The sequence below is a fragment of the Coregonus clupeaformis genome, chromosome 12, assembly GCF_020615455.1.
Source record: "Coregonus clupeaformis isolate EN_2021a chromosome 12, ASM2061545v1, whole genome shotgun sequence".
NCBI lineage: Eukaryota > Metazoa > Chordata > Actinopteri > Salmoniformes > Salmonidae > Coregonus > Coregonus clupeaformis.
In genome coordinates, this window is record NC_059203.1 from 29,423,699 (window position 1) to 29,451,655 (window position 27,957).

Here is a 27,957-nt window from a genome sequence, read left to right on the forward strand (position 1 = left end):
CTTCATGAAATGGGTTTCCATGGCCGAGCAGCCGCACACAAGCCTAAGATCACCATGCGCAATGCCAAGCGTCGGCTGGAGTGGTGTAAAGCTCGCCGCCATTGGACTCTGGAGCAGTGGAAACGCGTTCTCTGGAGTGATGAATCACGCTTCACCATCTGGCACTCCGATGGACGAATCTGGGTTTGGTGGATGCCAGGAGAAGGCTACCTGGCCCAATGCATAGTGCCAACTGTAAAGTTTGGTGGATGAGGAATAATGGTCTGAGGCTGTTTTTCATGGTTCGGGCTAGGCCCCTTGGTTCCAGTGAAGGGAAATCTTAATGCTACAGCATACAATTACATTCTAGACAATTTTATGCTTCCAACTTTGTGGCAACAGTTTGGGGAAGACCCTTTCCTGTTTCAGCATGACATTGCCCCCGTGCACAAAGCGAGGTCCATACAGAAACGGTTTGTCGATATCGGTGTCGAAGAACTTGACTGGCCTGCACAGAGCCCTGACCTCAACCCCATCGAACACCTTTGAGATTAATTGGAACGCCGACTGCGAGCCAGGCCTAATTGCCCAACATCAGTGCCTGACTTCACTAATGCTCTTGTGTCTGAATGGAAGCCCCGCAGCAATGTTTCAACATCTAGTGGAAATCCTTCCCAGAAGAGTGGAAGCTGTTATAGCAGAAAAGGGGGGACCTACTCCATATTAATGATCAATATTTGTTTATGAGATGTTCGATGAGCAGGACCTCGAAACCAGTTCCACTGCTTGTTTTCATTGTTCCCCTTTAATCAATGACTGATTTAGACCTGGCACACCAGGTGGGTGAAATTAATTATCAGGTAGAAAAGAAAACCTGCAGGCTCCAGACCTCGTAGGGTAAGAGTTGGATACCCCTACTATATACGACAATTGTTAAGAGTGACTAAAATGATAACATGAACAATGGAGTATAATACAAAGTCATATTTCATGACAGGGTAGGTAAGACAATTTAACAAAGCCCGTAAGGCTATCAGTTATAGGCTATTGTTCAAGAATCAATTCATCCTTAATTGAAATTACCATCGAACAGCACAAAATAGCCTATGCACGAGTCACATGATTCTAACTTGCTCTTTGATTGGAGATATTGAGCGTGTTAAAGCTACCCTGCCTTACAACTATCCCCAGTCTCCCCTAGTTGATAACACGTCAACAAGGTCAGTGTGATAATCTTTATTCCTCAATAGTTAGATCAATTAAGCCTATTCACAATTAAACCCTTTCCCTGATAAGATCAATTAACAAATTAGTTCCTAAGCTAATTCAGCCTATTTTAGCCGATGACATAGGGCCCCAAAAGCGTATAAAACTTCCTGCCAGGACAACCTAGCATAGGCAAAAGGTTCAGAGCCAGATCAGATCTCTTTTTGCCTTTCTCTTGCATTCATTGGATATCCACTGAGTGAAGATGCAGAACGGGACAGAAGGCAACAACTTCTACATCCCCATGTCCAACAGGACTGGGCTTGTAAGGAGTCCTTTTCTCTACCCTCAGTACTACTTGGCACCTCCATGGCAATACTATTGTCTTGCCGCCTACGTGTTCTGTCTGATAATTTTTGGATTCCCCATCAACGGGCTGACCCTGTATGTCACATTCACAAACAAGAAGCTCCGGCAACCCCTCAACTTCATTCTGGTCAACTTGGCTGCGGCTGGAATGATCATGGTCCTCTTTGGATTCACCATCACCATCACATCTGCTCTTAACGGCTACTTCATCTTTGGGCCAATGGGTTGTGCTATTGAGGGTTTCATGGCTACACTTGGAGGTAAGAAATAATAAAAAATGCTACATAATCTACTTTAGTTTAAACTGATTCAAAATACTGATAAGCTGTACCCAAAGTAATTGAAAATAATTTTGGAACTGAAAGTACTGTTCTCAATGTTATTGTAAATCCATTTAGAACTGAAGTAACTGACTTTGGATTGTGGTTTCATTCTCCAGGTGAGGTTGCCCTGTGGTCTCTGGTAGTGCTGGCTGTTGAGAGATACATTGTGGTCTGCAAGCCCATGGGCAGCTTCACGTTCACTGCCACCCACGCTGGTGCTGGTGTTGCATTCACCTGGATAGCTGCTATGGCATGTGCTGCTCCCCCACTGGTTGGCTGGTCCAGGTAAGCTGTAACCAGTGTAGGAAATTTGAAGTTACATAAAATGTTATTCACATGCTATTCAAGTCATGCTCCATCCACCACCAATCCTACTCACTCACACAAAATGATAATATTGTGCACTTCTATTTATTTTAGGTACATCCCAGAGGGCATGCAGTGCTCATGTGGACCTGACTACTACACCTTGGCCGAAGGCTTCAACAATGAATCATATGTGATCTACATGTTCTCCTGCCACTTCATCATCCCAGTCTGTATGATCGCCTTCACTTATGGAAGCCTGGTCCTCACAGTCAAGGCGGTAAGTGACGTCTTACACAAACAACATTTATCTAGGAGTTCCACATAGTGTGCATAGTATAAAATGTAGGTGATAGTTCTCCACTCTGATGTCTTGATTATCTTCATTTTCAGGCTGCAGCTTCCCAGCAGGACTCAGCATCTACCCAGAAAGCAGAGAAGGAAGTCACACGTATGTGCGTCCTAATGGTTTGTGGTTTCTTGATCGCCTGGACCCCCTATGCTAGCCTTGCTGCCTACATCTTCTTCAACAAAGGAATTGCCTTCAGTGCCCAGTCCATGGCTATCCCTGCCTTCTTCTCCAAGAGCTCAGCCTTGTTCAACCCCATCATCTATGTGCTGATGAACAAACAGGTTGGTAACATTATACATTTTTTAAAACCTTTTCTACTTACTCTTTGAGTTTGACGTAGCAGTAACAGAATATATTGTTTGTTCAATGTATTTTGACTTGTCATGCTCATTGCTTTTCATTCTTTCCCCTCCCAGTTCCGTGGCTGCATGCTGGCCGCTGTAGGGATGAAAGCAGAAGAAGATGAGACTTCTGTGTCAGCAAGCAAGACAGAAGTGTCTTCTGTGGGCCCTGCATAGAGACTTTCCCTCATCCTGCACTTCCTGCCCTCTGATTTCTACTCTTGTCTGATGCTCTACATGGACTGCTTTTGAAGACTTCTACCAATTGGACATTATGTGCTGATTATTATATTTACTTGTAACGATTGGACTCTGTCACTCCAAAACAAACTCAACAACTGCATTTTGCTGCTTAGATTCCTAAAATGAACTAATGTAAACCGTTTTTATAATACGTTTACTGCAGGTTGTGACAGAATCAGGGCAGTGTATTGACATCTAATCCGAACCAATTTCTTGTTCTCTTTTTTCTCACCTCAATCAAGAGACAGTTCCCCAATTGGAGGGCTGTAATTGACGATGGTAACATCTAAAGGCAAGCTCAACAATAAGACACAACCTAGTTTCAAGGCACACGAGATACGATCAAAACCTCTCTGCACTGTCACTGCGTCATTCTGCACTGTGTCACTCAATGTAGTTGAGATTGGATCACGAAATTGTATTTTTATGTTATTGTTGGCCTGTGTCATTGAATGTAAATATTTTATAAAAATAAAAAATGTAGTACTAGATAAATAAATGCATGCATGATAAATACTTATTTGTTGTTGTGATATTCATTTGACAACTGATTTCCAATCCTGCACTCATTAATGTCCAGTGGGTAGTAGGGGAGAGTTGAGTCATTTTTTACATTCAGCATCACTCCATCAAGGGAATTACAGTATTATTTCTAACAAAGATATCTACATATATTTCATAATGTTGTGTATCCCTGGAAATAATCAGGATTTATGTAAACATTACAGTTTTGAAGCATAGCTTGTCCCAAAAAAAGTGGTCTCTTGGCACTTTTTGAGCTGCTTGACAGGTGTCACGACTTCACCTCCTTGTTCGGGCAGTTCGGCGTTCGTCGTCACCAGCTTACTAACCACTGCCGCCCCAATCATCATCACCCTTGTCTTGTCAATCACACACACCTGGTTCTAATCCCCTCATTAGTCTGTGTATAAGTGTTCCCTCTGCCCCCTTGTCCTTGTGGGTGATTGTTATTTGTGAGAGTAGTGTAGTTCGGTGGAGTTACTCGTACATTTTGTTGCCAGGGTAGATTTTCCCCTGTGCCTATGTATTATTGGATTCTACCGTTACAGTGTATTTGCCAGGGATGAGAGTTTCCCCTGTGCCTGTTTCGTTGATCGCTATTTGAGCGCATTTGTGTGTCCACGAAGGAATAAACTCTGTATTCGGTGATTACCCTCCTGCGCCTGACTCCTTCCATCACACTCATCACAACAGGATAAGTTAAGCCGCTTACAAATTTCTCTGCTTAATTAAATATTACCACTACCTTTTTAAAACCATATCTATCTTTATTTCCCAAACACAATTCAACCCAATCACAATCACCTTTTTTTGTGTGTATTTTAATCATTTTAAGCATCTTTTAACACAGGTTTAACACCTAACAAACACTTTGTACTTTTTTAAAACACTTTTAACATAGGCCAGGCCCTGTTGATACCTCATATCTCAGCAACAATGCCTTTCATTACTCCTGGGAAGAAAACACTTCAATTTGCTCAACTTGCCATTGGCTCAATTTACCCCATGGCCATTTGTTCAATTTACCCCAAGTCCAAAAATATGACTATATTAGCTCACACAGCTACAAGGATGCACTTCCATGCTTGGTTTAGGACCTCATTTTGAAGCTTATAGAGACCCCAACTGATTTATAGAACAATCTTAAAATGATCTCCTTTGGTTTAGATGTAATCTGTTTTTTGGACATAACTTGCTTACCACTTTTTCCATGTGGTTGCTTCCTTCACAGACTCCATGAAATGATGACCTCTTCCTAAATATTTGATACAATTATTCATGTTGTGTATGTTTCCTAGAAACAAGGGTGACTCACCTTACCCATTTGGCTCAACTTACCCCACTCTCCCCTAAGAGTTAGGCAAGATGGTAAATTGATTGTTATTGTGTTCATGGATATAATCTACTGCATGATTGTATCAATGCCTGGCAGTATTCAATAAGATGTTAGATCATGCTGTTGTTGTGCTTGCTAATAATCAGTCAAAATAAATGTGTAGTTTATAGGCAAACACATTAGCTCATAGCTATGAACAGTACACAGTGCCTTATGAAAGAATTCACACCCCTTGAGTTATTCCACATGTTGCTGTTTTAGACTGAATTTAAAATGGATAAAATATTTTAAAAAATGTTACTGGCCTCATAATGTCAAACTGGAATTAAGATTGTACAATTTTTTACAAATTAAAAACAATTAAAAGCTGAAAATGTCTTGGGTCAATACGTATTCAACCCTTTTGTTATGGCAAAACTAAAGAAGTTCAGGAGTAAAAATGTGTTTAACAAGTTACATAATAAGTTGAATGGACTCACTCTGTGTGCAATAATAGTGTTTAACATTATTTTTAAACGTCTACCTTATCTCTGTACCCCACACATACAATTATCTGTAAGGTCCTTCAATTGAGCAGTGAACTCAGATTCAACCACAAATAACAGGGAGGTTTTCCAATGCCTCGCAAAGAAGGGCACCTATTGGTAGATGGGTAAAAAAAAAAGCAGACATTGAATATCCCTTTGAGCATGGTGAAATTATTCATTACACTTTGGATGGTGTATTAATACACCCAGTCACTACAAAGATACAGGCGTCCTTCCTAACTCAGTTGCTACAGAGGAAGGAAACCGCTCAGGGATTTCACCATGAGGCCAATGGTGACCTTAAAACAGTTACAAAGTTTAATGGCTGTGATAGGAGAAAACTGAGGATGGATCAAGGGAGTGAAGGTTATTTATAATAAGGGTTACATGGAGAAAATTGTTCCTCTCCGAAAGAAAAATGGATGGACATCCCTTTAGCAAAATATACACTGAACAAAAAAATTAATGCAACATGCAACAATTTCAAAGATTTTACTGAGTTACAGTTCATGTAAGGAAATCAGTCAATTGAAATAAATTCAATAGGCCTTAATCTATGGATTTCACATGACTGGGAATACAGATAGGCATCTGTTGGTCACAGATAACTTTATTTTTAGCGTAGGGCCGTGGATCAGAAAACCAGTCAGTATCTGTTGTGACCACCATTTGCATCAAGCAGCGCGACACATCTCCTTTGCATAGAGTTGATTGTGGCCTGTAGAATGTTGTCCCACTCCTCTTCAATGGCCGTGCAAAGTTGCTGGATATTGGCGGGAGCTGTCCTACACATCGATCCAGAGCATCCCAAATATGCTCAATGGGTGATATGTCTGGTGAGTATGCAGGCCATGGAAGAACTGAGATATTTTCAGCTTCCAGGAATTGTGTACTGATCTTTGTGGTATGGGGCCGTGCGTTATCATGCTGAAACATGAGGTGATGGCAGCAGATGAATGGCACGACAATGGCCCTCAGGATCTCATCACGGTATCTTTGTATATTCAAATTGCTATTGATAAAATGCAACTGTGTTCATTGTCTGTAGCTTATGCCTGCCCATACCATAACCCCACCGCCACCATGGGGCACTCTGTTCACAACGTTGACATCAGCAAACCGCTCGCCCACACGACACTGCCCGGTACAGTTGAAATACGGGATTCATCCGTGAAGAGCACCATTCTCCAGTGGCCATCGAAGGTGAGCATTTGCCCACTGAAGTCAGTTACGACGCGGAACTGCAGTCAGGTCAAGACCCTGGTGAGGATGACGAGCACGCAAATGCGCTTCCCTGAGATGGTTTCTGACAGTTTGTGCAGAAATTATTCGGTTGTGGAAACCCACAGTTTCATCAGTTGTCCGGGTGGCTTGTCTCAGACCATCCCACAGGTGAAGAAGCCAGATATGGAGGTCCTAGTCTGTCATGGTTACACGTGGTCTGCGGTTGTGAGGCTGGGTGGATGTACTGCCAAATTCTCTAAAACGACATTGGAGATGGCTTATGGTAGAGAAATGAACATTAAATTATCTGGCAACAGCTCCGGTGGACATTCTTGCAGTCAGAATGCCAATTGCATGCTCTCACAAAACATGAGACATCTGTGGCATTGTGTTGTCTGACAAAACTGCACATTTTAGAGTGGCCTTCTATTGTCCTTAGCTCAAGGTGCACCTGTGTAATTATAATGCTGTTTAATCAGCTTCTTGATATGCCACACCTGTCAGGTTGATGGATTATCTTGGCAAAGGAGAAATGCTCAGCATTTGAGGGAAATAAGCTTTTTGATCGTATGGAACATTTCTGCAATCTTTTATTTCAGCCAACACTTTACATGTTGTGTTTATATTTTTGTTCAGTATATTTTACCTAAACCTTCCCTGAACACTTAAAAAGACAAAAGACAAGTGACCCTCCCCTATACCCAAAATAATAATTAAAACAAATTGGATAGCAGAGAACATGTCTACCGTTTACCTTCACTTCTTAGACAGACAGGAGCCTTAGATATACAGTTTTATAAAGTGTTCTTCGTCCTATAATCCTTACATGGCAATGCAATAATCTTGATAGTGCAAAGGGCTGCGGGCCAGAAGGTTGTGGGTTGGCAGACCACCATGGACAAGAGTAGGGATGGAAAGATCTCATTTCTCAGATCCCACCATCCAACTCACCATCACCATGATCAACCCTGTCTACCATCCAACTCACCATGATCAACCCTGTCTACCATCCAGCTCACCATATTTTGAAATGACATGATATTATTTGGCAGAATGAACACAGTATAGTGAATATTTTCCCAAACTGCGTTACCCACTCCAGTCAGCAGATGACGATGTGAGTCTTTCAAGAGCTGTTTCTTGCGTGACGTATAGTCCAGTGGACAGGAAGCTTTTTCAACAACACAGACTCATCAGCCTCCTCGGTAGCTTGCTAGCAAACATAGAAACCAAAACATCGGCGCTCTTTTGACCATTTCATGTACAGTCGTGGTCAAAGGTTTTGAGAATGACACAAGTATTGGTCTTCACAAAGTTTGCTGCTTCAGTGTTTTTAGATATTTTTCTCAGCTGTTACTATGGTATACTGAAGTATAATTACAAGCATTCCATAAGTGTCAAAGGCTTTTATTGACAATTACATTAAGTTTATGCAAAGAGTCAATATTTGCAGTGTTGACCCTTCAATTTCAAGACCTCTGCAATGGCATGCTGTCAATTAACTTCTGGGCCACATCGGGCGGCAGGTAGCTTACTGGTTAAGAGCGTTGTGCCAGTAACCGAAAGGTCGCTGGTTCTAATCCCCGAGCCGACTAGGTGAAAAATCTGTCGATGTGCCCTTGAGCAAGGCACTTAACCCTAATTGCTCCTGTAAGTCGCTCTGGATAAGAGCGTCTGCTAAATGACCAATTATTAATTATTATTATTATTTATAGTAAAAGCATTGCATGAATCTCTCATCATATTTGCAGATCCGAGAAAAAATTGCCTTTTATGATCATGTCATGCAATTCTACGTAATTTTACATATTAGCAGAATCTTTTTTAATAACATAATTACATAAATTACAGGCTAAGAATTACAGGCTAAGAAAGAACAGAAAGATAGGCCAATGTGTTCATCGTATCATATTTCTCCAATGCCAAATCAGTGTGTCTTGTTTGCAACAAAAATGTCCCTGTTTGCAAAATATTTAATCTGAGAAGTCATTAGGAATTTGAGCATGGTACCTTCAAACGTAAGGCCTACCTTTCCACCCCAGATAGAGAAGGCCTTCTGATGCAGAAAAATGTAATCTTCAGCTGCTGGCTACTCTTCTTCCATGGCTTAACCCAACGAGAGAAGGTCACAAACGTTTCCCTAAAAACTGTCTGGGTTTAAACATATTCTATTGTCGAGAAAGTGAATAACTTAATCAATTGATAGTGACAGAATTAGATTACTTCCCAAGCAAAGTCTATTTATGTCTCCTCGGCTATAGAAGGTTGTAGCGCAGCCTCTGAATGTCAAGAAACGAAACCAGGATATTCCCATATGCATCGGAGTCACATCTTTCCCGGGTATTTTACAGCTTGTTTGTAGCATAAAGCATCATGGACCAAAGCACTGTTATAGATCACTTTATATAATCGGATCTGTTTAATTTCTTCAAAATCTTAAACTAACAATGGGTAGGCCTATGCTTTTTGCCATTTTCTTTAATAAAAGGTAGGCCTATGGGATACCTTCTTATACCCCCTCAATTCCAGTCTTGGTTTTCATTTAACAGCCCTTCACTGATATGGAGGTAGGCTATTTAAAGAGTGCATGGTAGTGGGAGGAATTGACAGACACATCTATTGATATAGCAGCCTATACCCTAATTTCATTAAAATGAAGACGTTGAAATGAATTATTTCAGAACCATGAGCTGTCCATTTCCGATTTATTTTGCAGCGGCTGCTGCTTCATGTTTCAGCACCACAATATAACTTACTCAAATCTGTCTTATTGTGAGGTCAATAACTCTGATAAATACATAATGGCTAAGAAACATATTGTTTTTTAATAAAACTCTATTATAGTAGTAGCAAGCTATCAAAGTTGACCTCCGGTCCTCCTTCTCATCTCCAAGCTCTCTAGCCAGTGCTGAATGTTTTTGGGACTAGGCCTAATAATAACTTTGCTCTGTGCTTCTCCAAGCATGCACTTCGTAGACTATAGCCAACAGGCTATGGATCATTTGATTGCGATTAGGGCTGTGGCGGTCATGACATTTTGTCAGCTGGTGATTCTCAAGAAAATTGACCCTTAATTAACATAAACACGTTTAGCATCTCCTGGCTTCCACGCATAGCCTACAAGCCACTGATGCAGACCTTTGGAACATCTACATTTAAAAAAGTATAATAAATCAATTTTATAAAGCCTAATCATCCATTATTTATTTTAGACAGCCAATACTGTCTTTAAATAGCCTATATGTACACTTGATATTGCATGCCCAGCGGAGAATTAGAGATGAGGGGCAGCATCGGGCACATTGATATATAGCCTAATTAGCAACTAATTCTAAAACACTGAGAAAAATTGATATTCCATTAATTACAAATAAAACTCCCCTTGACTGAAATTGAAAAAGGATGACCCTCCCCCATTTTCCTCCAGGTAACCGTTCTGTCAATTTCGATCCATCCCCAACAACATTTAAGTTACTCCACAGTACTAATCTAAATGACATACGTATTCACACCCCTGAGTCAATACTGTACGTGTTAGAATCACCTTTGGCAGCTGTGAGTCTTTCTGAGCAAGTCTCCAAGAGCTTTGCACACCTGGATTGTACAATATTTGCACATTACTCTTAAAAAAATTCTTCAAGCTCTGTCAATTCGGTTTTTAATCATTGCTAGACAGACATTTTAATGTCTTGCCATAGATTTTCCAACCGATATACACTACCGGTCAAAAGTTTTAGAACACCTACTCACTCAAGAGTTTTTCTTCATTTTCTACTATTTTCTACATTGTAGAATAATAGTGAAGACATCAAAACTATGAAATAACACATATGGAATCATGATGTAACCAAAAAAGTGTTAAACAAATCAAAATATATTTTATATTTGAGATTCTTCAAAGTAGCCACCCTTTGCCTTGATGACAGCTTTGCACACTCTCGGCATTCTCTCAACCAGCTTCACCTGGAATGCTTTTCCAACAGTCTTGAAGGAGTTCCCACATATGCTGAGCACTTGTTGGCTGCTTTTCCTTCACTCTGCGTTCCAACTCATCCCAAACAATCTCAATTTGGTTGAGGTCAGGGAATTGTGGAGGCCAGGTCATCTGATGCAGCACTCCATCACTCCTTCTTGGTAAAATAGCCTGGAGGTGTGTTAGGTCATTGTCCTGTTGAAAAACAAATGGTAGTCCCACTAAGCCCAAACCAGATGGGATGGTGTATCGCTGCAGAATGCTTTGGTAGCCATGCTAGTTAAGTGTGCCTTGAATTCTAAATAAATCACAAACAGTGTATTGACTGACCTTCATGTCTTAAAGTAATGATGGACTGTCATTTCTCTTTGCATATTTGAGCTGTTCTTGCCATAATATGGACTTGGTCTTTTACCGCCTACCATGTCACAACACAACTGATTGGCTCAAACACATTAAGAAGGAAATAAATTCCACAAATTAACTTTTAAGAAGGCACACCTGTTGAAATGCATTCCAGGTGACTACCTCATGAAGCTGGTTGAGAGAATGACAAGAGTGTGCAAAGCTGTCATCAAGGCAAAGGGTGGCTATTTGAAGAATCTCAAATATAAAATATATTTTGATTTGTTTAAAACTTTTTTGGTTACTACATGATTCCATATGTGTTATTTAATAATGTTGATGTCTTCACTATTATTCTACAATGTAGAAAATAGTAAAAATAAAGAAAAACCCTTGAATGAGTAGGTGTTCTAAAACTTTTGACCGGTAGTGTAAGTCAAAACTGTAACTAGGCCACTCAGGAACTTTCAATGTCGTCTTGTCTTTTTAGGTTATTATCCTGCTGAAAGGTACATTTGTCTCCCAGTGTCTTTTGGAAACCAGACTGAACCAGGTTTTCCTCTAGGATTATGCCTGTGCTTAACTCTATTCCATTTCTTTTTATTCTAAAAAACTCCCTAGTCCTTGCCGATTATTAGTTTACCCATAACATGACGCAGCCACCATCATGCTTGAAAATATGAAGAGTGGTACTCAGTGATGTTTTGTGTTGAATTTGCCCCAAACATAACGCTTTGTATTCAGGGCATAAAATAAATGTCTTTGCCACATTTTTGCAGTTTTGCTTTAGTGCCCTATTGCAAACAGGATGCATGTTTTGGAATAGGCTTCCTTCTTTTCACTCTGTGAATTAGATATTTATGTATTTCATTTCCAATAAATGTAAAAACATTTCTAAAAAACTTTGTCATTATGGGGTATTGTGTTTAGATGGATGAGAAAAAACATAGATTGTATCCATTTTAAATTCAGGCTGTAACACAACAAAATGTGGAATAAGTCAAGAGGTATGAATATTTTCTGTATTCATACCTCTTGAGTGACTGTATTTGAAATGCCTAAAATGTAAAAATACATTGAGGTGAAGCCACCCCCATGTGTGGATTCTATTTCTCAAAAATCTAATTTTTGTATTTGTATTTGTATTTATTCGGAATCCCCATTCTTCCTGGGGTCCAAACACATTAAAGCACTTACATTACATATAAAACAACAGATAAAACAGTACATCATATAACATCATAACACCACTACCTATCTACAATACAAAATGGACAATACAAAATGTATAATACCACCATACAAAAATATTACAATGTACGCGTATGCGTGTCTGTACCTTTGTGTGTGTCTCTTCACAGTCCCTGCTGTTCCATTACCTGATTCTTCTGCTTGCATTAGTTACCTGATGTGGAATAGAGTTCCATGTAGTCATGTCTCTATGTAGTATTTGTATTTGTATTTATTATGGATCCCCATTAGCTGCTGCCAATGCAGCAGCTACTCTTCCTGGGGTCCAGCGAAATTAAGGTAGTTCATACAATTTTATAAACATAACAATACATTCACAGATTTCACAACACACTGTGTGCCCTCAGGCCCCTACGCCACCACTACCACATTTCTACAGTACAAAAATCCATGTGTACGTGTGTGTATAGTGCGTATGTTATCGTGTGTGTTTATGCATGTGTCTGTGCCTATGTTTGTGTTGCTTCACAGTCCCTGCTTTTCCATAAGGTGTTTTTTTGTCTGTTTTTTAAATCTAATATTACTACTTTCATCAGTTACTTGATGTGGAATAGAGTTCCATGTAGTCATGGCACTATGTAGTACTGTGCGCCTCCCATAGTGTGTTCTGGACTTGGTGGCATGTCTTGTGGGGTATGCATGGGTGTCCGAGCTGTGTGCTAGTAGTTTAAACAGACAGCTAGGTACATTCAGCATGTCAACACTTCTTACAAAAACAAGTAGTGATGACGTCAATCTCTCTTCCACTTTGAACCATGAGAGATTGACATGCATATAATTAATGTTAGCTCTCCGTGTACTTTTAAGGGCCAGCCTTGCTGCCCTGTTCTGAGCCAACTGCAATTTTCCTAAGTCCCTCTTTGTGGCACCTGACGACACTGCTGAACAGTAGTCTAGGTGCGACAAAACTAGGGCCAGTAGGACCTGCCTTGTTGATAATGTTGTTAAGAGGGCAGAGAAGTGCTTTATCATGGACAGACTTCTCCCCATCTTAGCTACTGTTGTATCAATATGTTTTGACCATGACAGTTTACAATCGAGGGTTACTCCAAGCAGTTTGGTCACCTCAACTTGCTAAATTTCTACATTATTCATTACGAGATGTAGTTGAGGTTTAGGGTTTAGTGAATGATTTGTGCCTAATACAATGCTTTTAGTTTTGGAAATACTTAGGACTAACTTATTCCTTGCCCCCCATTCTGAAACAAACTGCAGCTCTTTGTTAAGTGTTGCAGTAATTTCAGTTGCTGTAGTAGCTAATGTGTATAGTGTTGAGTCATCCACATATATAGACACTATGGCTTTACTCAAAGCCAGTGGAATGTCGTTAGTAAAGATTGAAAAAAATAAGGGGCCTAAACAGCTACCCTGGTGAATTATGTTGGAGAGGCTTCCATTAAAGAACACCCTCTGTGTTCTGTTAGACAAGTAACTCTTTATCCACAATATAGCAGGGGGTGTAAAGCCATAACACATACGTTTTTCCAGCAGCAGACTATGATCGATAATGTCTAAAGCCGCACTGAAGTCTAACAAAACAGCCCCTACAATCTTTTTATAAACAATTTTTCTCAGCAAATCATCAGTCATTTGTGTAAGTGTTGTCCTTGTTGAATGTCCTTCCCTATAAGCATGCTGAAAGTCTGTTGTCAATTTGTTTACTGTAAAATAGCATTGTATCTGGTCAAACACCATTTTTTCCAGAAGTTTACTAAGGGTTGGTAACAGGCTGATTGGTCGGCTATTTGAGCCAATAAAGGGGGCTTTATTATTCTTTGGTAGCGGAATGACTTATGCTTCACTCCAGGCCGGAGGGCACACACTTTCTAGTAGGCTTAAATTGAAGATATGGCAAATAGGAGTGGCAATATCGTCCGCAATATCGTCCTCAGTAATTTTCCATCCAGATTGTCAGACCCCGGTGGCTTGTCATTGTTGATAGACAACAATATATTTTTTTATATATTTATATTTTTTCACCTCTTCCACATTAATTTTACGGAATTCAAAAGTACAATGCTTGTCTTTCATAATTTGGTCAGATATACAGTGGGGAAAAAAAGTATTTAGTCAGCCACCAATTGTGCAAGTTCTCCCACTTAAAAAGATGAGAGAGGCCTGTAATTTTCATCATAGGTACACGTCAACTATGACAGACAAAATGAGAAAAAAAAATCCAGAAAATCACATTGTAGGATTCTATTATGAATATATTTGCAAATTATGGTGGAAAATAAGTATTTGGTCAATAACAAAAGTTTCTCAATATTTTGTTATATACCCTTTGTTGGCAATGACACAGGTGAAACGTTTTCTGTAAGTCTTCACAAGGTTTTCACACACTGTTGCTGGTATTTTGGCCCATTCCTCCATGCAGATCTCCTCTAGAGCAGTGATGTTTTGGGGCTTTCACTGGGCAACACGGACTTTCAACTCCCTCCAAAGATTTTCTATGGGGTTGAGATCTGGAGACTGGCTAGGCCACTCCAGGACCTTGAAATGCTTCTTACGAAGCCACTCCTTCGTTGCCCGGGCGGTGTGTTTGGGATCATTGTCATACTGAAAGACCCAGCCACGTTTCATCTTCAATGCCCTTGCTGATGGAAGGAGGTTTTCACTCAAAATCTCACGATACATGGCCCCATTCATTCTTTCCTTTACACGGATCAGTCGTCCTGGTCCCTTTGCAGAAAAACAGCCCCAAAGCATGATGTTTCCACCCCCATGCTTCACAGTAGGTATGGTGTTCTTTGGATGCAACTCAGCATTCTTTGTCCTCCAAACACGACGAGTTGAGTTTTACCAAAAATATCTATTTTGGTTTCATCTGACCATATGACATTCTCCAAATCCTCTTCTGGATCATCCAAATGCACTCTAGCAAACTTCAGACGGGCCTGGACATGTACTGGCTTAAGCAGGGGGACACGTCTCGCACTGCAGGATTTGAGTCCCTGGCGGCGTAGTGTGTTACTGATGGTAGGCTTTGTTACTTTGGTCCCAGCTCTCTGCAGGTCATTCACTAGATCCCCCCGTGTGGTTCTGGGATTTTTGCTCACCGTTCTTGTGATCATTTTGACCCCACGGGGTGAGATCTTGCGTGGAGCCCCAGATCGAGGGAGATTATCAGTGGTCTTGTATGTGTTCCATTTCCTAATAATTGCTCCCACAGTTGATTTCTTCAAACCAAGCGGCTTACCTATTGCAGATTCAGTCTTCCCAGCCTGGTGCAGGTCTACAATTTTGTTTCTGGTGTCCTTTGACAGCTCTTTGGTCTTGGCCATAGTGGAGTTTGGAGTGTGACTGTTTGAGGTTGTGGACAGGTGTCTTTTATACTGATAACAAGTTCAAACAGGTGCCATTAATACAGGTAACGAGTGGAGGACAGAGGAGCCTCTTAAAGAAGAAGTTACAGGTCTGTGAGAGCCAGAAATCTTGCTTGTTTGTAGGTGACCAAATACTTATTTTCCACCATAATTTGCAAATAAATTCATAAAAAATCCTACAATGTGATTTTCTGGATATTTTTTTCTCATTTTGTCTGTTCAAGTTGACGTGTACCTATGATGAAAATTACAGGCCTCTCTCATCTTTTTAAGTGGGAGAACTTGCACAATTGGTGGCTGACTAAATACTTTTTTTTCCCACTGTACTTGGACATGTAGTGTTAGCATTTGTTGCTGGCATGTCATGCCTAAGATAGCTTATCTTGCCAATGAAAAAGTCATTAAAGTAGTTGGCAATATCAGTGGCTTTTGTGATGAATGAGCCATCTAATTCAATTAATGATGGAGCCTTTTTTCCTACATTTAATTTAAGGTGCTCCAAAGTCATTCTTTATATAATTAATTTTTGTTTCATAGTATAGTTTATTTTTATTTAGTTTAGTCACATGATTTCTTAATTTGTAGTACGTTTGCCAATCGATTGGGCTGCCAGACTTATTTGCCATACCTTTTGCCTCATCCCTCTCAACCATACCATTTTTCAATTCCTCATCAATCCACGGGAATTTAACAGTTTTTACAGTCATTTTCTTAATGGGTGCATGCTTATTAGTAACTGCAATAAGCTATTTCATAAATGTGTCAAGTGCAGCGTCTGGTTGCTCCTCATTACACACCACAGACCAGCAAATAACATAAGAATCACTACAAAACTTATTGTATGACCTCTTATACACTATATTAGGCCCAGCCTTTGGAACTTTGGTTTTCCTAGATATGACAACTATATTGTGATCACTACATCCTATGGATTTGGATACTGCTTTAGAGCAAATTTCTGCAGAATTAGTAAAGATGTGATCAATACATGTTGATGATTTCATTCCTGTGCTATTTGTAACTACTCTGGAAGGTTGACTGACAACTTGAACCAGGTTGCAGGCACTGGTTACAGTTTGAGGTTTTTTCTTGAGTGTGCAGCTTGATGAAAGCCAGTCAATATTTAAATCACCCAGAAAATATACTTCTCTGTTGATATCACATACATTATCAAGCATTTCACACATATTATCCAGATACTGACTGTTAGCACATGGTGGTCTATAGCAGCTTCCCACAAGAATGGGCTTTAGGTGAGGCAGATGAACCTGTAGCCATATTATTTCAACAGTATTTAACATGAAATCCTCTCTAAGCTTTACAGGAATGTGGTTCTAAATATAAACCGCAACACAATTTCTGTCTTTTCGGTAGATGTTATAGCTACCACTGTATCATCAAATGTATTATCTAAGTGAGTTTCAGAGATAGTCAGAATATGAATGTCATCTGTTACAAGAAAGTTAACCTTGTTTCTTAGGCTACATATGTTAATATGGGCAATTATTTTTAGCACTTTTCTGGGTTGCTTGATTGTTTTTAATGCTTTACTGGAAAGCTTATCAGAAGTAGACTTGCTCTTGTTATTTATATTGGAGCTGATAGTGCACGGGGAGCTACACACAGTGGACTTCCTACCAGGGCACACCGCCTCAGTGCTAACAGTGTAACTCTGGTTCATAGGCACATGACTGCATTCAATAGCTGTAGGATCAACAGAGGTATTCAGGGCAGTTAGGGGGACATAAATGAAGTTACTTACATTGTGTCTGCCAAGCCTCTGGGATAATATACATTTGATGCGGCATTATGACATCTCATTGTCACAATGGTAGGGATTAACTGAGATGGTCTTGGGTCATTGAGAAGTCCAGTAGAACAGTGTCACAAGGCTACATAGTCATAGGCCTACACTTCACAACTGGTGGAGGGAATACATAGCCATCCTTGATTGTGAGCTAAAATGAAATGTAGAATGAAATGTACAGTGCATTCGGAAAGTATTCACACCCCTTCACTTTTTCCACATTTTGTTACGTTACAGCCTTATTCTGAAATTGATTAAATTATTTGTTTTCCTCATCAATTTACACACAATACCCCACAATGACAAAGCGAAAACAGGTTTTTAGAAATGTTTGCACATTTATTAAAAATAAATAACAGAAATATAGTATTCAGACCCTTTACTCAGTACTTTGTAGAAGCACCTTTGGCTGCGATTACTGCCTCAAGTCTTCTAGGGTATGACGCTACAAGCTTGCCACACCTGTATTTGGGGAGTTTCTCCCATTCTTCTCTGCAGATCCTCTCAAGCTCTGTCAGGTTGGATGAGGAGCATCGCTGCACAGCAATTTTCAGGTCTTTCCAGAGATGTTAGATCGGGTTCAAGTCTGGGCTCTGGCTGGGCCACTCAAGGACATTCAGAGACTTGTCCCGAAGCCACTCCTGCATTGTCTTGGCTGTGTGCTTAGGGTCGTTGTCCTGTTGTAAGGTGAACCTTCGCCCCAGTCTGACGTCCTGAGCGCTCTGGAACAGGTTGTCATCAATGATCTCTCTGTACTTTGCTTTGTTAATCTTTCCCTCGATCCTGACTAGTTTCCCAGCCCCTGCCGCTGAAAAACATCCCCACAGCATGATGCTGCCACCACCATGTAGGGATGGTGCCAGGTTTCCACCAGACTTGACGCTTGGCATTCAAAGTTCAAAAAGAGTTCAATATTGATTTCATCAGACCAGAGAATCTTGTTTCTTTTGGCATACTCCAAGTGGGATGTCATTTGCCTTTTACTGAGGAGTGATTTCCGTCTGGCCACTCCACCATAAAGGCCTGATTGGTGGAGTGCTGCAGAGATGGTTGTCCTTCTGGAAGGTTCTCCCATCTCCACAGAGGAACTCTGGAGCTTTGTCAGAGTGACTCTGGTCAGATGAGTCTAAAATTGATATTTTTGGCCATCAAGGAAAATGCTATGTCTGGCGCAAACCCAACACCTCTCATCACCCCGAGAACACCATCACAGTGAAGCATGGTGGTGGCAGCATCATACTGTGGGGATGTTTTTCATCGCCAGGGACTGGGAAACAGGTCAGAATTGAAGGAATGATGGATGGCGCTAAATACAGGGAAATACTTGAAGGAAACCTGTTTCAGTCTTCCAGAGTTTTGTGACGGGACAGAGGTTCACCTTCCAGCAGGACAATGACCCTAAGCATACTGCTAAATCAACACTCGAGTGGTTTAAGGGGAAAAATGTAAATGTCTTGGAATGGCCTAGTCAAAGCCCAGACCTCAATCCAATTGAGAATCTGTGGTATGACTTAAAGATTGCTGTACACCAGCGGAACCCATCCATTTTAATTCCAGGTTGTAAGGTAACAAAATAGGGAAAATGCCAAAGGGGGTGAATACTTTTGCAAGCCACTGTATCTTCAAAACACTGTATTAACAGAGGACTAATAAAACAAATACAAACATTCCTTTAAGGGTTAATGGCGTTAGGATAATGTTCATGGTTTAATGTTATGTTTTAAGGTGAAGCATTGGATTAGTGTAACCGCCATCTTGAACCATACAAAATTTGCTGATCATAGTCCCGTTGAATATAAGAAGATATTCAGCAACTCTTGGTAGGATTGGTTTACAATGGTTTGAAAGTGAGGTAGTGATAGCTAGCCTTTCTCATTTTTCCCATTAACTTGATGGATTCGTGATCGGATAGCTAGCTCTTCCACTGAGGATCCTATTACAACCAGGAGACTCAGGGATGTCAGCTTTTCTTAAAGGAAAACTCCACTCCAAAAGCATTTTGGTATTTTGTTAATTAGTCCACTGATGATATAGTCTCGAAATGTTTTGCTTGTCAGCAGTCAAGTACATTTTAGTCATTTATTAGACGCTCTTATCCAGAGCGACTTACAGTTAGTGAGTGCATACATTTTTCATACCAGTGACAATATTCAATATACTTTCAAATCATCACTTATTGTCACATCCTCACTTACCACTTACCGTGGCTTCAGCGATGTTACCTTCTGCCTGCACACCTTTAGTACCGTAAATCTCACTGTAGACAGTTTTAAAGAATGCCATGGAAGCAGCTTCTCATCTAAACCATGACACACGATACAGATACACCAATTCACAAGCATGTGCAGACAATTCAAAAGTGCTTATTTTCCAATTTGCAAACTCAAATTATAGAATGAGTCACACAATAGCAGCTAGCAACATTATGACTAGGCTACCACCAAGGTTAGCTATCAAAAATGATTAGCTACAGCTCTCAAATAGAGAAGTGCATAAACGGTATCATACAGTATCATAAGCATCATACAGAGCTAGTTAGCTACGATTTTTACTGTAGCAGCATTTGGCTACAGGAGACTATTGTGTTTATATCCGACGGTTTGGGGGGGGCTCCGGAGGTGGCATAGGAGACGTAACCATTTTTTTGGGGTTTATATTACAGTAAAAGGTCTAGCTGAGGGTATTTTCTCAAAATATCTAGGCAATCTCTCATAGTGAGAATAGGCCATTACAGTCCCGCAACGGTGAGAAGCAGAGCTATCGCTGAGTGCGAGCCATTACGATGTGCGATGTCATTTTATAAGCTAAAATGACGGTCGGAACTGGCAACAGAACCAAGACTTAAAGGGATAGTTCACCCAAATTACAAAATTATATATTGGTTTCCGTACCCTGTAAGCAGTTTATGGACAAGGTATGACAGCAATCCATGGTTTGGTTTTGTTTACCTGGCCAATGTTTCCAAATGCTAACTTCTTAGCATTTGTGGCACAAATCTAATGCAATTCTATGGTACTGATATTGGCATTTTCGTGCATCATGTCCAAATCATCTGTAAGTAACTTCGTTGAGCTACACAATCAATTTTAGATACTTTGGGATGATTCTTGTATGACCAATACAATATGAAAAAGGGATTTTCTACATTCCGTCACCAGGACTGTTCTTTCCACAGAAAAGGGTAGCCTTCATTAGTGGCTAATCTGGCTATTCTGTTCATGAGCTATGAGCTACTGTATTTGCCTAGGGGAAAAAAACATTTGTTTTAACTGATGATTAGAAAGCACAATAACAGCATAATCTAATTGCATTTTGAATACTGCCTGCAATGGATACAACCATGCATGATATTATATCTTTGAAAACAACCCCTCACCCATTTGCTTAACTCTTATTACCCAATGGACATGAATGAAGGCAGGATTGGAAATCAGTTGTCAAATGAATACAACAACAATAATGAAGTCTTTTCATGCATGCATTTATTTATCTAGTCCTATGTTTTTTTGTTATTTATAAAATATATACAGGAAATGATGACACAGGCCAACAAAATGATTGCTAGCCTCACAATAACATGAAAATACAATTTCATGATCCGTCAAGACAAACATGAGAGCTGTTCAGTAAGTCTGACACTCATCCATTTGTTGCCACCTATGAGAGGCAAATCAGTTGTTTCTTTTGGATGAGTATAAAATTGATGTCAAGTCTACTCTTAACTATATTGACTGATACAGTGACGCAGTGCCTTTTGTCTTGTTTCTTCTGAACTGTGAGAACTAGATTCTGTCTTATTGTTGAGCTTGCCTTTGGATGTTACCATTGTCAATTAATAAAGCCCTACAGTTTGGGAGCTGTCTCTTGACTGAGGTAAGAGCACAGAAAACAAGAAATGGGTTCGGATTGAGTCTCAGTACACTGCCCTGATTCAGTCACAACCTGCAGTAAACACATTATAAAAACGGTTTACATTAGTTCATTTTAGGAATCTAAGCAGCAAAATGCAGTTGTTGAGTTTGTTTTGGAGTGACAGAGTCCAATCGTTACAAGTAAATATAATAATCAGCACATAATGTCCAATTGGTAGAAGTCTTCAAAAGCAGTCCATGTAGATCATCAGACAAGAGTAGAAATCAGAGGGCAGGAAGTGCAGGATGAGGGAAAGTCTCTATGCAGGGCCCACAGAAGACACTTCTGTCTTGCTTGCTGACACAGAAGTCTCATCTTCTTCTGCTTTCATCCCTACAGCGGCCAGCATGCAGCCACGGAACTGGGAGGGGAAAGAATGAAAAGCAATGAGCATGACAAGTCAAAATACATTGAACAAACAATATATTCTGTTACTGCTACGTCAAACTCAAAGAGTAAGTAGAAAAGGTTTAAAAATGTATAATGTTACCAACCTGTTTGTTCATCAGCACATAGATGATGGGGTTGAACAAGGCTGAGCTCTTGGAGAAGAAGGCAGGGATAGCCATGGACTGGGCACTGAAGGCAATTCCTTTGTTGAAGAAGATGTAGGCAGCAAGGCTAGCATAGGGGGTCCAGGCGATCAAGAAACCACAAACCATTAGGACGCACATACGTGTGACTTCCTTCTCTGCTTTCTGGGTAGATGCTGAGTCCTGCTGGGAAGCTGCAGCCTGAAAATGAAGATAATCAAGACATCAGAGTGGAGAACTATCACCTACATTTTATACTATGCACACTATGTGGAACTCCTAGATAAATGTTGTTTTATAAGACGTCACTTACCGCCTTGACTGTGAGGACCAGGCTTCCATAAGTGAAGGCGATCATACAGACTGGGATGATGAAGTGGCAGGAGAACATGTAGATCACATATGATTCATTGTTGAAGCCTTCGGCCAAGGTGTAGTAGTCAGGTCCACATGAGCACTGCATGCCCTCTGGGATGTACCTAAAATAAATAGAAGTGCACAATATTATCATTTTGTGTGAGTGAGTAGGATTGGTGGTGGATGGAGCATGACTTGAATAGCATGTGAATAACATTTTATGTAACTTCAAATTTCCTACACTGGTTACAGCTTACCTGGACCAGCCAACCAGTGGGGGAGCAGCACATGCCATAGCAGCTATCCAGGTGAATGCAACACCAGCACCAGCGTGGGTGGCAGTGAACGTGAAGCTGCCCATGGGCTTGCAGACCACAATGTATCTCTCAACAGCCAGCACTACCAGAGACCACAGGGCAACCTCACCTGGAGAATGAAACCACAATCCAAAGTCAGTTACTTCAGTTCTAAATGTATTTACAAAAACTTTGAGTACAGTACTTTCAGTTCCAAATTGACTAACAATTACTTTGGATACAGCTTATCATTAATTTAAATCAGTTTAAACTAAGTGGATTCTGTAGATTCTGTATTTCTTACCTCCAAGTGTAGCCATGAAGCCCTCAATAGCACAGCCCAATGGTCCCCAGATGAAGTAGCCATTGACAGCAGACGTAATGGTGATGGTGAATCCAAAGAGGACCATGATCATTCCAGCCGCAGCCAAGTTGACCAGAATGAAGTTGAGGGGTTGCCGGAGCTTCTTGTTTGTGGCTGTGACGTACAGGGTCAGCCCGTTGATGGGGAATCCAAAGCAGATCAGGAAAAACATGTAGACAGCAAGACCATAGTATTGCCATGGAGGTGCCAAGTAGTACTGAGGGTATAGAAAAGGACTCCTTACAAGCCCAGTCCTGTTGGACATGGGGATGTAGAAGTTGCTTCCTTCTGTGCCGTTCTGCATCTTTACTCAGTGGATGTCCAATGAATGCAAGAGAAAGGCAAACTGAGATCTGATCTGGCTCTGAACCTTTTGCCTATGCTAGGTTGTCCTGGCAGGGAGTTTTATACCCTTTTGGGGCCCTATGTCAATGGCTAAAATTGGCTGAATTAGCTTAGGCGGTGTTGTTACGAACTAATTCATTAATTGATCCTATCCTCAGACATTAGGGAAGGGATTATAACATGTAATCGCTGTGGATTTTGTCAATCTAACTCATCAGGGAGTAAAGATTATCACACTGACCTTGTTTTAACATTTGTTTTTATGTAAAACATGTCTTATTATTGTTTGTGTTTTATTACTATACCTCTGTAGGATAATGTAGCTATGTATGGACAGGTGGTCTATAGCTCCTGCATGCACCCAGTAACCACCTAAATGTTTTTACAAGACGCGTATATTCGAACAGCGTAAAAAAAAAAAAAGACATAATATTATTATAAATCTTTTTTTGGGCTGAATGACTAAAACCAGATATCGAGTATGTATTAAAGATAATGGACCTATATGTTTTTTTTTATAATATCATCTTTGAGAACTAGCAATCACCTAAATATAAGCTTGAGAGTCAAGGAGAAATGAAAATTACCGAAAAAACACTGCCACTCTGAATTTGCCCCATTCATTAAAATCAACAAAATCACACCCATCTATTTTTGTGACTACATGGCCCTACCATTTGGTTTTGAAGTATTGAAACCAAACCATATGATTTGAATGGAACGTATTTGAAAGGCTATAGCCTACAAATAAATACATTATGAAGCATTTGTGAGTGCAACGCACTAGGCTGGCAGGAACATGAACCGCCCAGCATTTAAACAACATTTAATTGTATTAAATCATTATAGTCTATAAATTGCGAATGTAGGCTGTGACTTAAATATTAAACGAAAAATGCCTTATTAGGCTCAGTCTACACAAGTTTGGCCAGAGTCTGTGGCTTCAGGCTCATGTGATGGTGCATGGAGAGCAGGCAAGCAGCGGAGAATACCCTTTCTGCACTTGCAGAGGCACTGGGGATGCAAAGCACCCTTTGGGCCACTCTTGCCAGGCTGGTTAGGGATGCTGAGTTGTTTTTAGATTTTTCAAAATAACCCTATCAAAACAGAAAGCACCTTGAAAGAGGTAACTTGTCAGGCCTATTGGTCCAAAATCAATGATAGCCTATTGTATAGAAAATAGAACGAAAATGAATGAAACTTTTAAGAGATCTGATTTTTAGTTTATAATTACTTTGCTACAATGTCACACTTAGCTAGCTAACCACCTCATTCCTTTCTGTTAGCATGTGCACATAGTACACCATTATGCTTTTAGGATAAATGTATTTTCAGATTCCACAATGATTCTTTAGTTGTGGACACTACATCACCGCACTCCCTCTCTTGCTCTTGGTCCTAATTTTTATAAGTCACCTTTATTTTGCACCTGTGTGTTTTATTAGTTTCTTTATGAAAATATTTAGCAAACTCCATGACAGTAGCTAAAGCAAGGGGCTATAGCAGCACACAAGTAGCCTACAAATGCCAGTCAGGTCACCTGTGATACAAGTCAGTATTTGACATCCATGCATGTCTGAGGACGTTGGGAGATTATGTGTAAACCTGCCACTAGGGGCAACAGTGAGCGCTGCTACCTTCAAGTAGGTTTTGTGTTGCTAGGGTGTCGGGGGTGGCAGAAGGTTGCAAGTTTGAATCCAGTGAAAGTTGTGTTTGAGATTTTTGTTTTAAGCCTATCCCAAACCTTAATCCTTCCCTTAAAAATTTGGCGTTAATGCCTAACCTTAAGATTTCGGAGTTAATGGCTAAACCTTAAAAATGTGGAGTTAATGCCTCAACTTAACCATAAACACTTCGAAATTTGACGTTTGCATCAACTTCGAAAACACTTTGTAAGCATCTGCCTCTAATTCCAAAGGTTGCAAGTTTGAACCTTAACCCTTACCTTAACCATTCAGAGTTAATGCCTAACCTTAAGCATCTGCCTCTGATTCCAAAGATTGCAAGTTCAAATCCAGCAATATAATGTTTTTTTTTGCAAACTTTGTTTTAAGCCTATCCCAAACCTTCACTCTTACCTTATCCATTCAGAGATAATGCCTAATCTTATGATTCTGGAGATAATGTCTAAACTTAACCCTAAAAATTCAGAGTAAATGCCTAAACTTAACCTTAAACACTTCGAAATTTGAAATTTTCCAACAACTTCTTAATTTGACATTTGAGAAAAATGGATGAACGTCTAATTCTTACATGAGAATCTGCGAGCTAATTGACAAATGGATGCTGGGCCGAGCATGCCTTGAGCTCCTGAAGTGAAATGAGCGGTACTGGAGCTGCACTGGAGCGAAATTGGAGAGGGCGAGAAGGTCAACGCTCCAGCCTTTTGAAAACTCGCTCTGCGCTCCAGTCAAATTGTGCACGCTGCGCTGCTCGCTCCAGCTCCGCTCCGCTCACATACTCTGGTCGGAAGGCAACCCTTGATCCCAACCGGAACATGATGTCAGGTGCCGAGCGTTTTAAGCTCCAGAGGCCCTATGCAAAATCTGATGGTCACTTTCAGTAGCCTTAAACTACTGAATTTGTTTGGACTTTGTAGAAACACAAGTCATGGAAACGTTGAGAGAGATATCACTGCACATGGATACTGCACTGGATTTTAGCGCACAGCAGGAGTTAAGTTCATTCCGGGTCGATACTGAACAATATATCTAGTCTCTGGGGCCTCGCAGATCATCTGAAAATTATGAGCATTTTTTCCCAAACACACATCCATACGGTGTGCCACAAATGCGTAAAGCTAAAGGTAGGCTATAGTATGCAATATCTAGTGCTTCTGTGATTTTTGGAGAATATAGGCTTGTAAATACCTCTTGATCTTAGTACAACTGTGAAAAATGTATTCGTAAACAAACGCATACCTACAAAATGTGGTTAAAACTATAATGATGATTTCATGAACTGTCAGTACTCACACCTATAGCCCAATCTATGAATTTGAGAGTGGTTACATTTCATTTTTATAGCAAATCGGTGGCAGGACGTCATTTTGGCTGAAGCATTAAACTAATTCAGGATTGCGGCTTTAAAACGATCATGCCAAATTCATGAACTGTCATTCTTTACATCCATAGCCATGACTTTAAGATTGCATTACTCCAGCTGCCACTTTGCTGAAACTCAAACTCCATATTCTGACTTTAAATTGACTATTTGTTATCTTTATGTTTTGTTTGGACTATTTCAGGTGGAGAAATGGACAAAGTTGCATCCACAAGAAAGATTTTGCAGACCTGATAAGAATGGATCTCTCCTGATATTCTATAGCATACTCATTATTAGGCATGTAATTTTTTTTCACCCTCATTTTCTATACTAAAGAGCTGTTACACTTTTAAAGCTAAACATACATGTTTAAGGCTGATGACACAATGAACACTAAGTCAATACCAAAGTGTGTATCTCATTTGTTTTGCTACATAAGCCCTTCCATTACTCATAAAACACCACTGCTACATTACTAGCTACTCTCTGGTCAGAAAACTGTATCTGTTTAACAAAAACACAAGGACACGAGACCAATATTTTACATGAGACCAATATTTGTTGTACTATACACCACTTGTTCACAAAGTGTGCTTGTGGCAATAAAAAGATAAGCAATGGAGTATGTTTTTGTTTTGGTCACTTTAAGGTCAAACAAGTTTAACTATCTCCTTAAGGTGTTTACAAGTCACCATATACTTCAAGGTGTAGGCCTTTATTTCATTATTTGAAATGGCTAATGTGGCTGAAAATTTCAAAAAGGCTAATGAGTGTTTATGTTGTGATTTCTTACCTGACTTTAAAGTTATTTCTAACAAAAGGTTGTCCATGCAGAAATAAACATTGTGAACTCAAATGATGAGGTTAAGCTTGCCTTGCGTAACCACATGGGATATTTTTACATATGCTCTGCAAGCCTATGTGTCTAGTTAACGCTAATCTTGCATAAATAGTGGAACAGGATAGGGATAATACTATGCCACTAAAGGACTATAGCCTTTATTATGGAGTGGCACACTAGAACTACAGCAAGGTAGTAATACAAGGGCATTTAAAGTGATAGCTCAGCTCCATTAGCTATAGTGTGTTACATTTGTAGACCGCTATAACCAAGGTAGTGGGAAATGTAGTTAAAGGGGCAATTCACTGCGTTTTAACCTCAAATTCATCAGACCTGGGTTCAAATACTATTTACTGTATTTGAATTAGTATCAAATACATATCAAAACTAGTATTTTACAAAGGTTCTTTGAAAATACAAGTTTTTTAATATTGGAATATATTTGAAAATATTATAAACCATTGCTTAAGCAACATTAGCAAGTTCAAGATGAGTTCAGACTGGATCAACAGTGGGTCAGCATGGATCTCCAAAGGAAAGACATCAGCAACAGTGGGGGGAAGACTCCAGTGCATACTCCAGTATTGAAATCATGAAGCGTGAGTTGATTGGTTCCATGTGGCTCTGTTAGTAGAGCATGGTGCTTGCCACGCCAGGGTTGTAGATGTGATTCCCACGGGGGACCAGTACGAAAATGTATGCACTCACTACTGTAAGTTGCTCTGGATAACAGTGTTTGCTAAATGACAAGAAATGTACACTGAGTATAAAGAACACCTGCTCTTTCCATGACACAGACTGACCAGGGGAAAGCTATGATCCCTTATTGATGTC

General features: G+C 40.1%; 2 protein-coding genes and 1 long non-coding RNA gene across 3 annotated transcripts; 2 read left to right on the plus strand and 1 right to left on the minus strand.

Annotated features, from left to right (window-relative positions):
* Positions 1-1,373: 1,373 nt before the first annotated feature.
* LOC121578168 (green-sensitive opsin-like) lies at positions 1,374-3,630 on the plus strand. Its single transcript, XM_041892332.2, has 5 exons — positions 1,374-1,814; positions 1,994-2,162; positions 2,298-2,463; positions 2,577-2,816; positions 2,952-3,630. Exons 1-5 carry the CDS (start codon positions 1,451-1,453, stop codon positions 3,051-3,053), a joined length of 1,041 nt encoding a protein of 346 aa, XP_041748266.1. The 5' UTR covers positions 1,374-1,450; the 3' UTR covers positions 3,054-3,630.
* Positions 3,631-20,894: 17,264 nt separating this feature from the next.
* LOC121578169 (green-sensitive opsin-like) lies at positions 20,895-23,260 on the minus strand. Its single transcript, XM_041892334.2, has 5 exons — positions 22,833-23,260; positions 22,490-22,658; positions 22,189-22,354; positions 21,837-22,076; positions 20,895-21,703 (listed from the first exon to the last, which is right to left on the minus strand). The coding sequence occupies exons 1-5, from the start codon at positions 23,194-23,196 to the stop codon at positions 21,602-21,604; spliced, it is 1,041 nt and encodes a 346-aa protein (XP_041748268.1). The 5' UTR covers positions 23,197-23,260; the 3' UTR covers positions 20,895-21,601.
* Positions 23,261-25,603: 2,343 nt separating this feature from the next.
* Positions 25,604-26,904, plus strand: LOC121578171. The gene is made up of 2 exons (XR_006002742.1): positions 25,604-26,043; positions 26,485-26,904. It is a non-coding gene; the product is annotated as an uncharacterized LOC121578171 (long non-coding RNA).
* Positions 26,905-27,957: the final 1,053 nt, after the last annotated feature.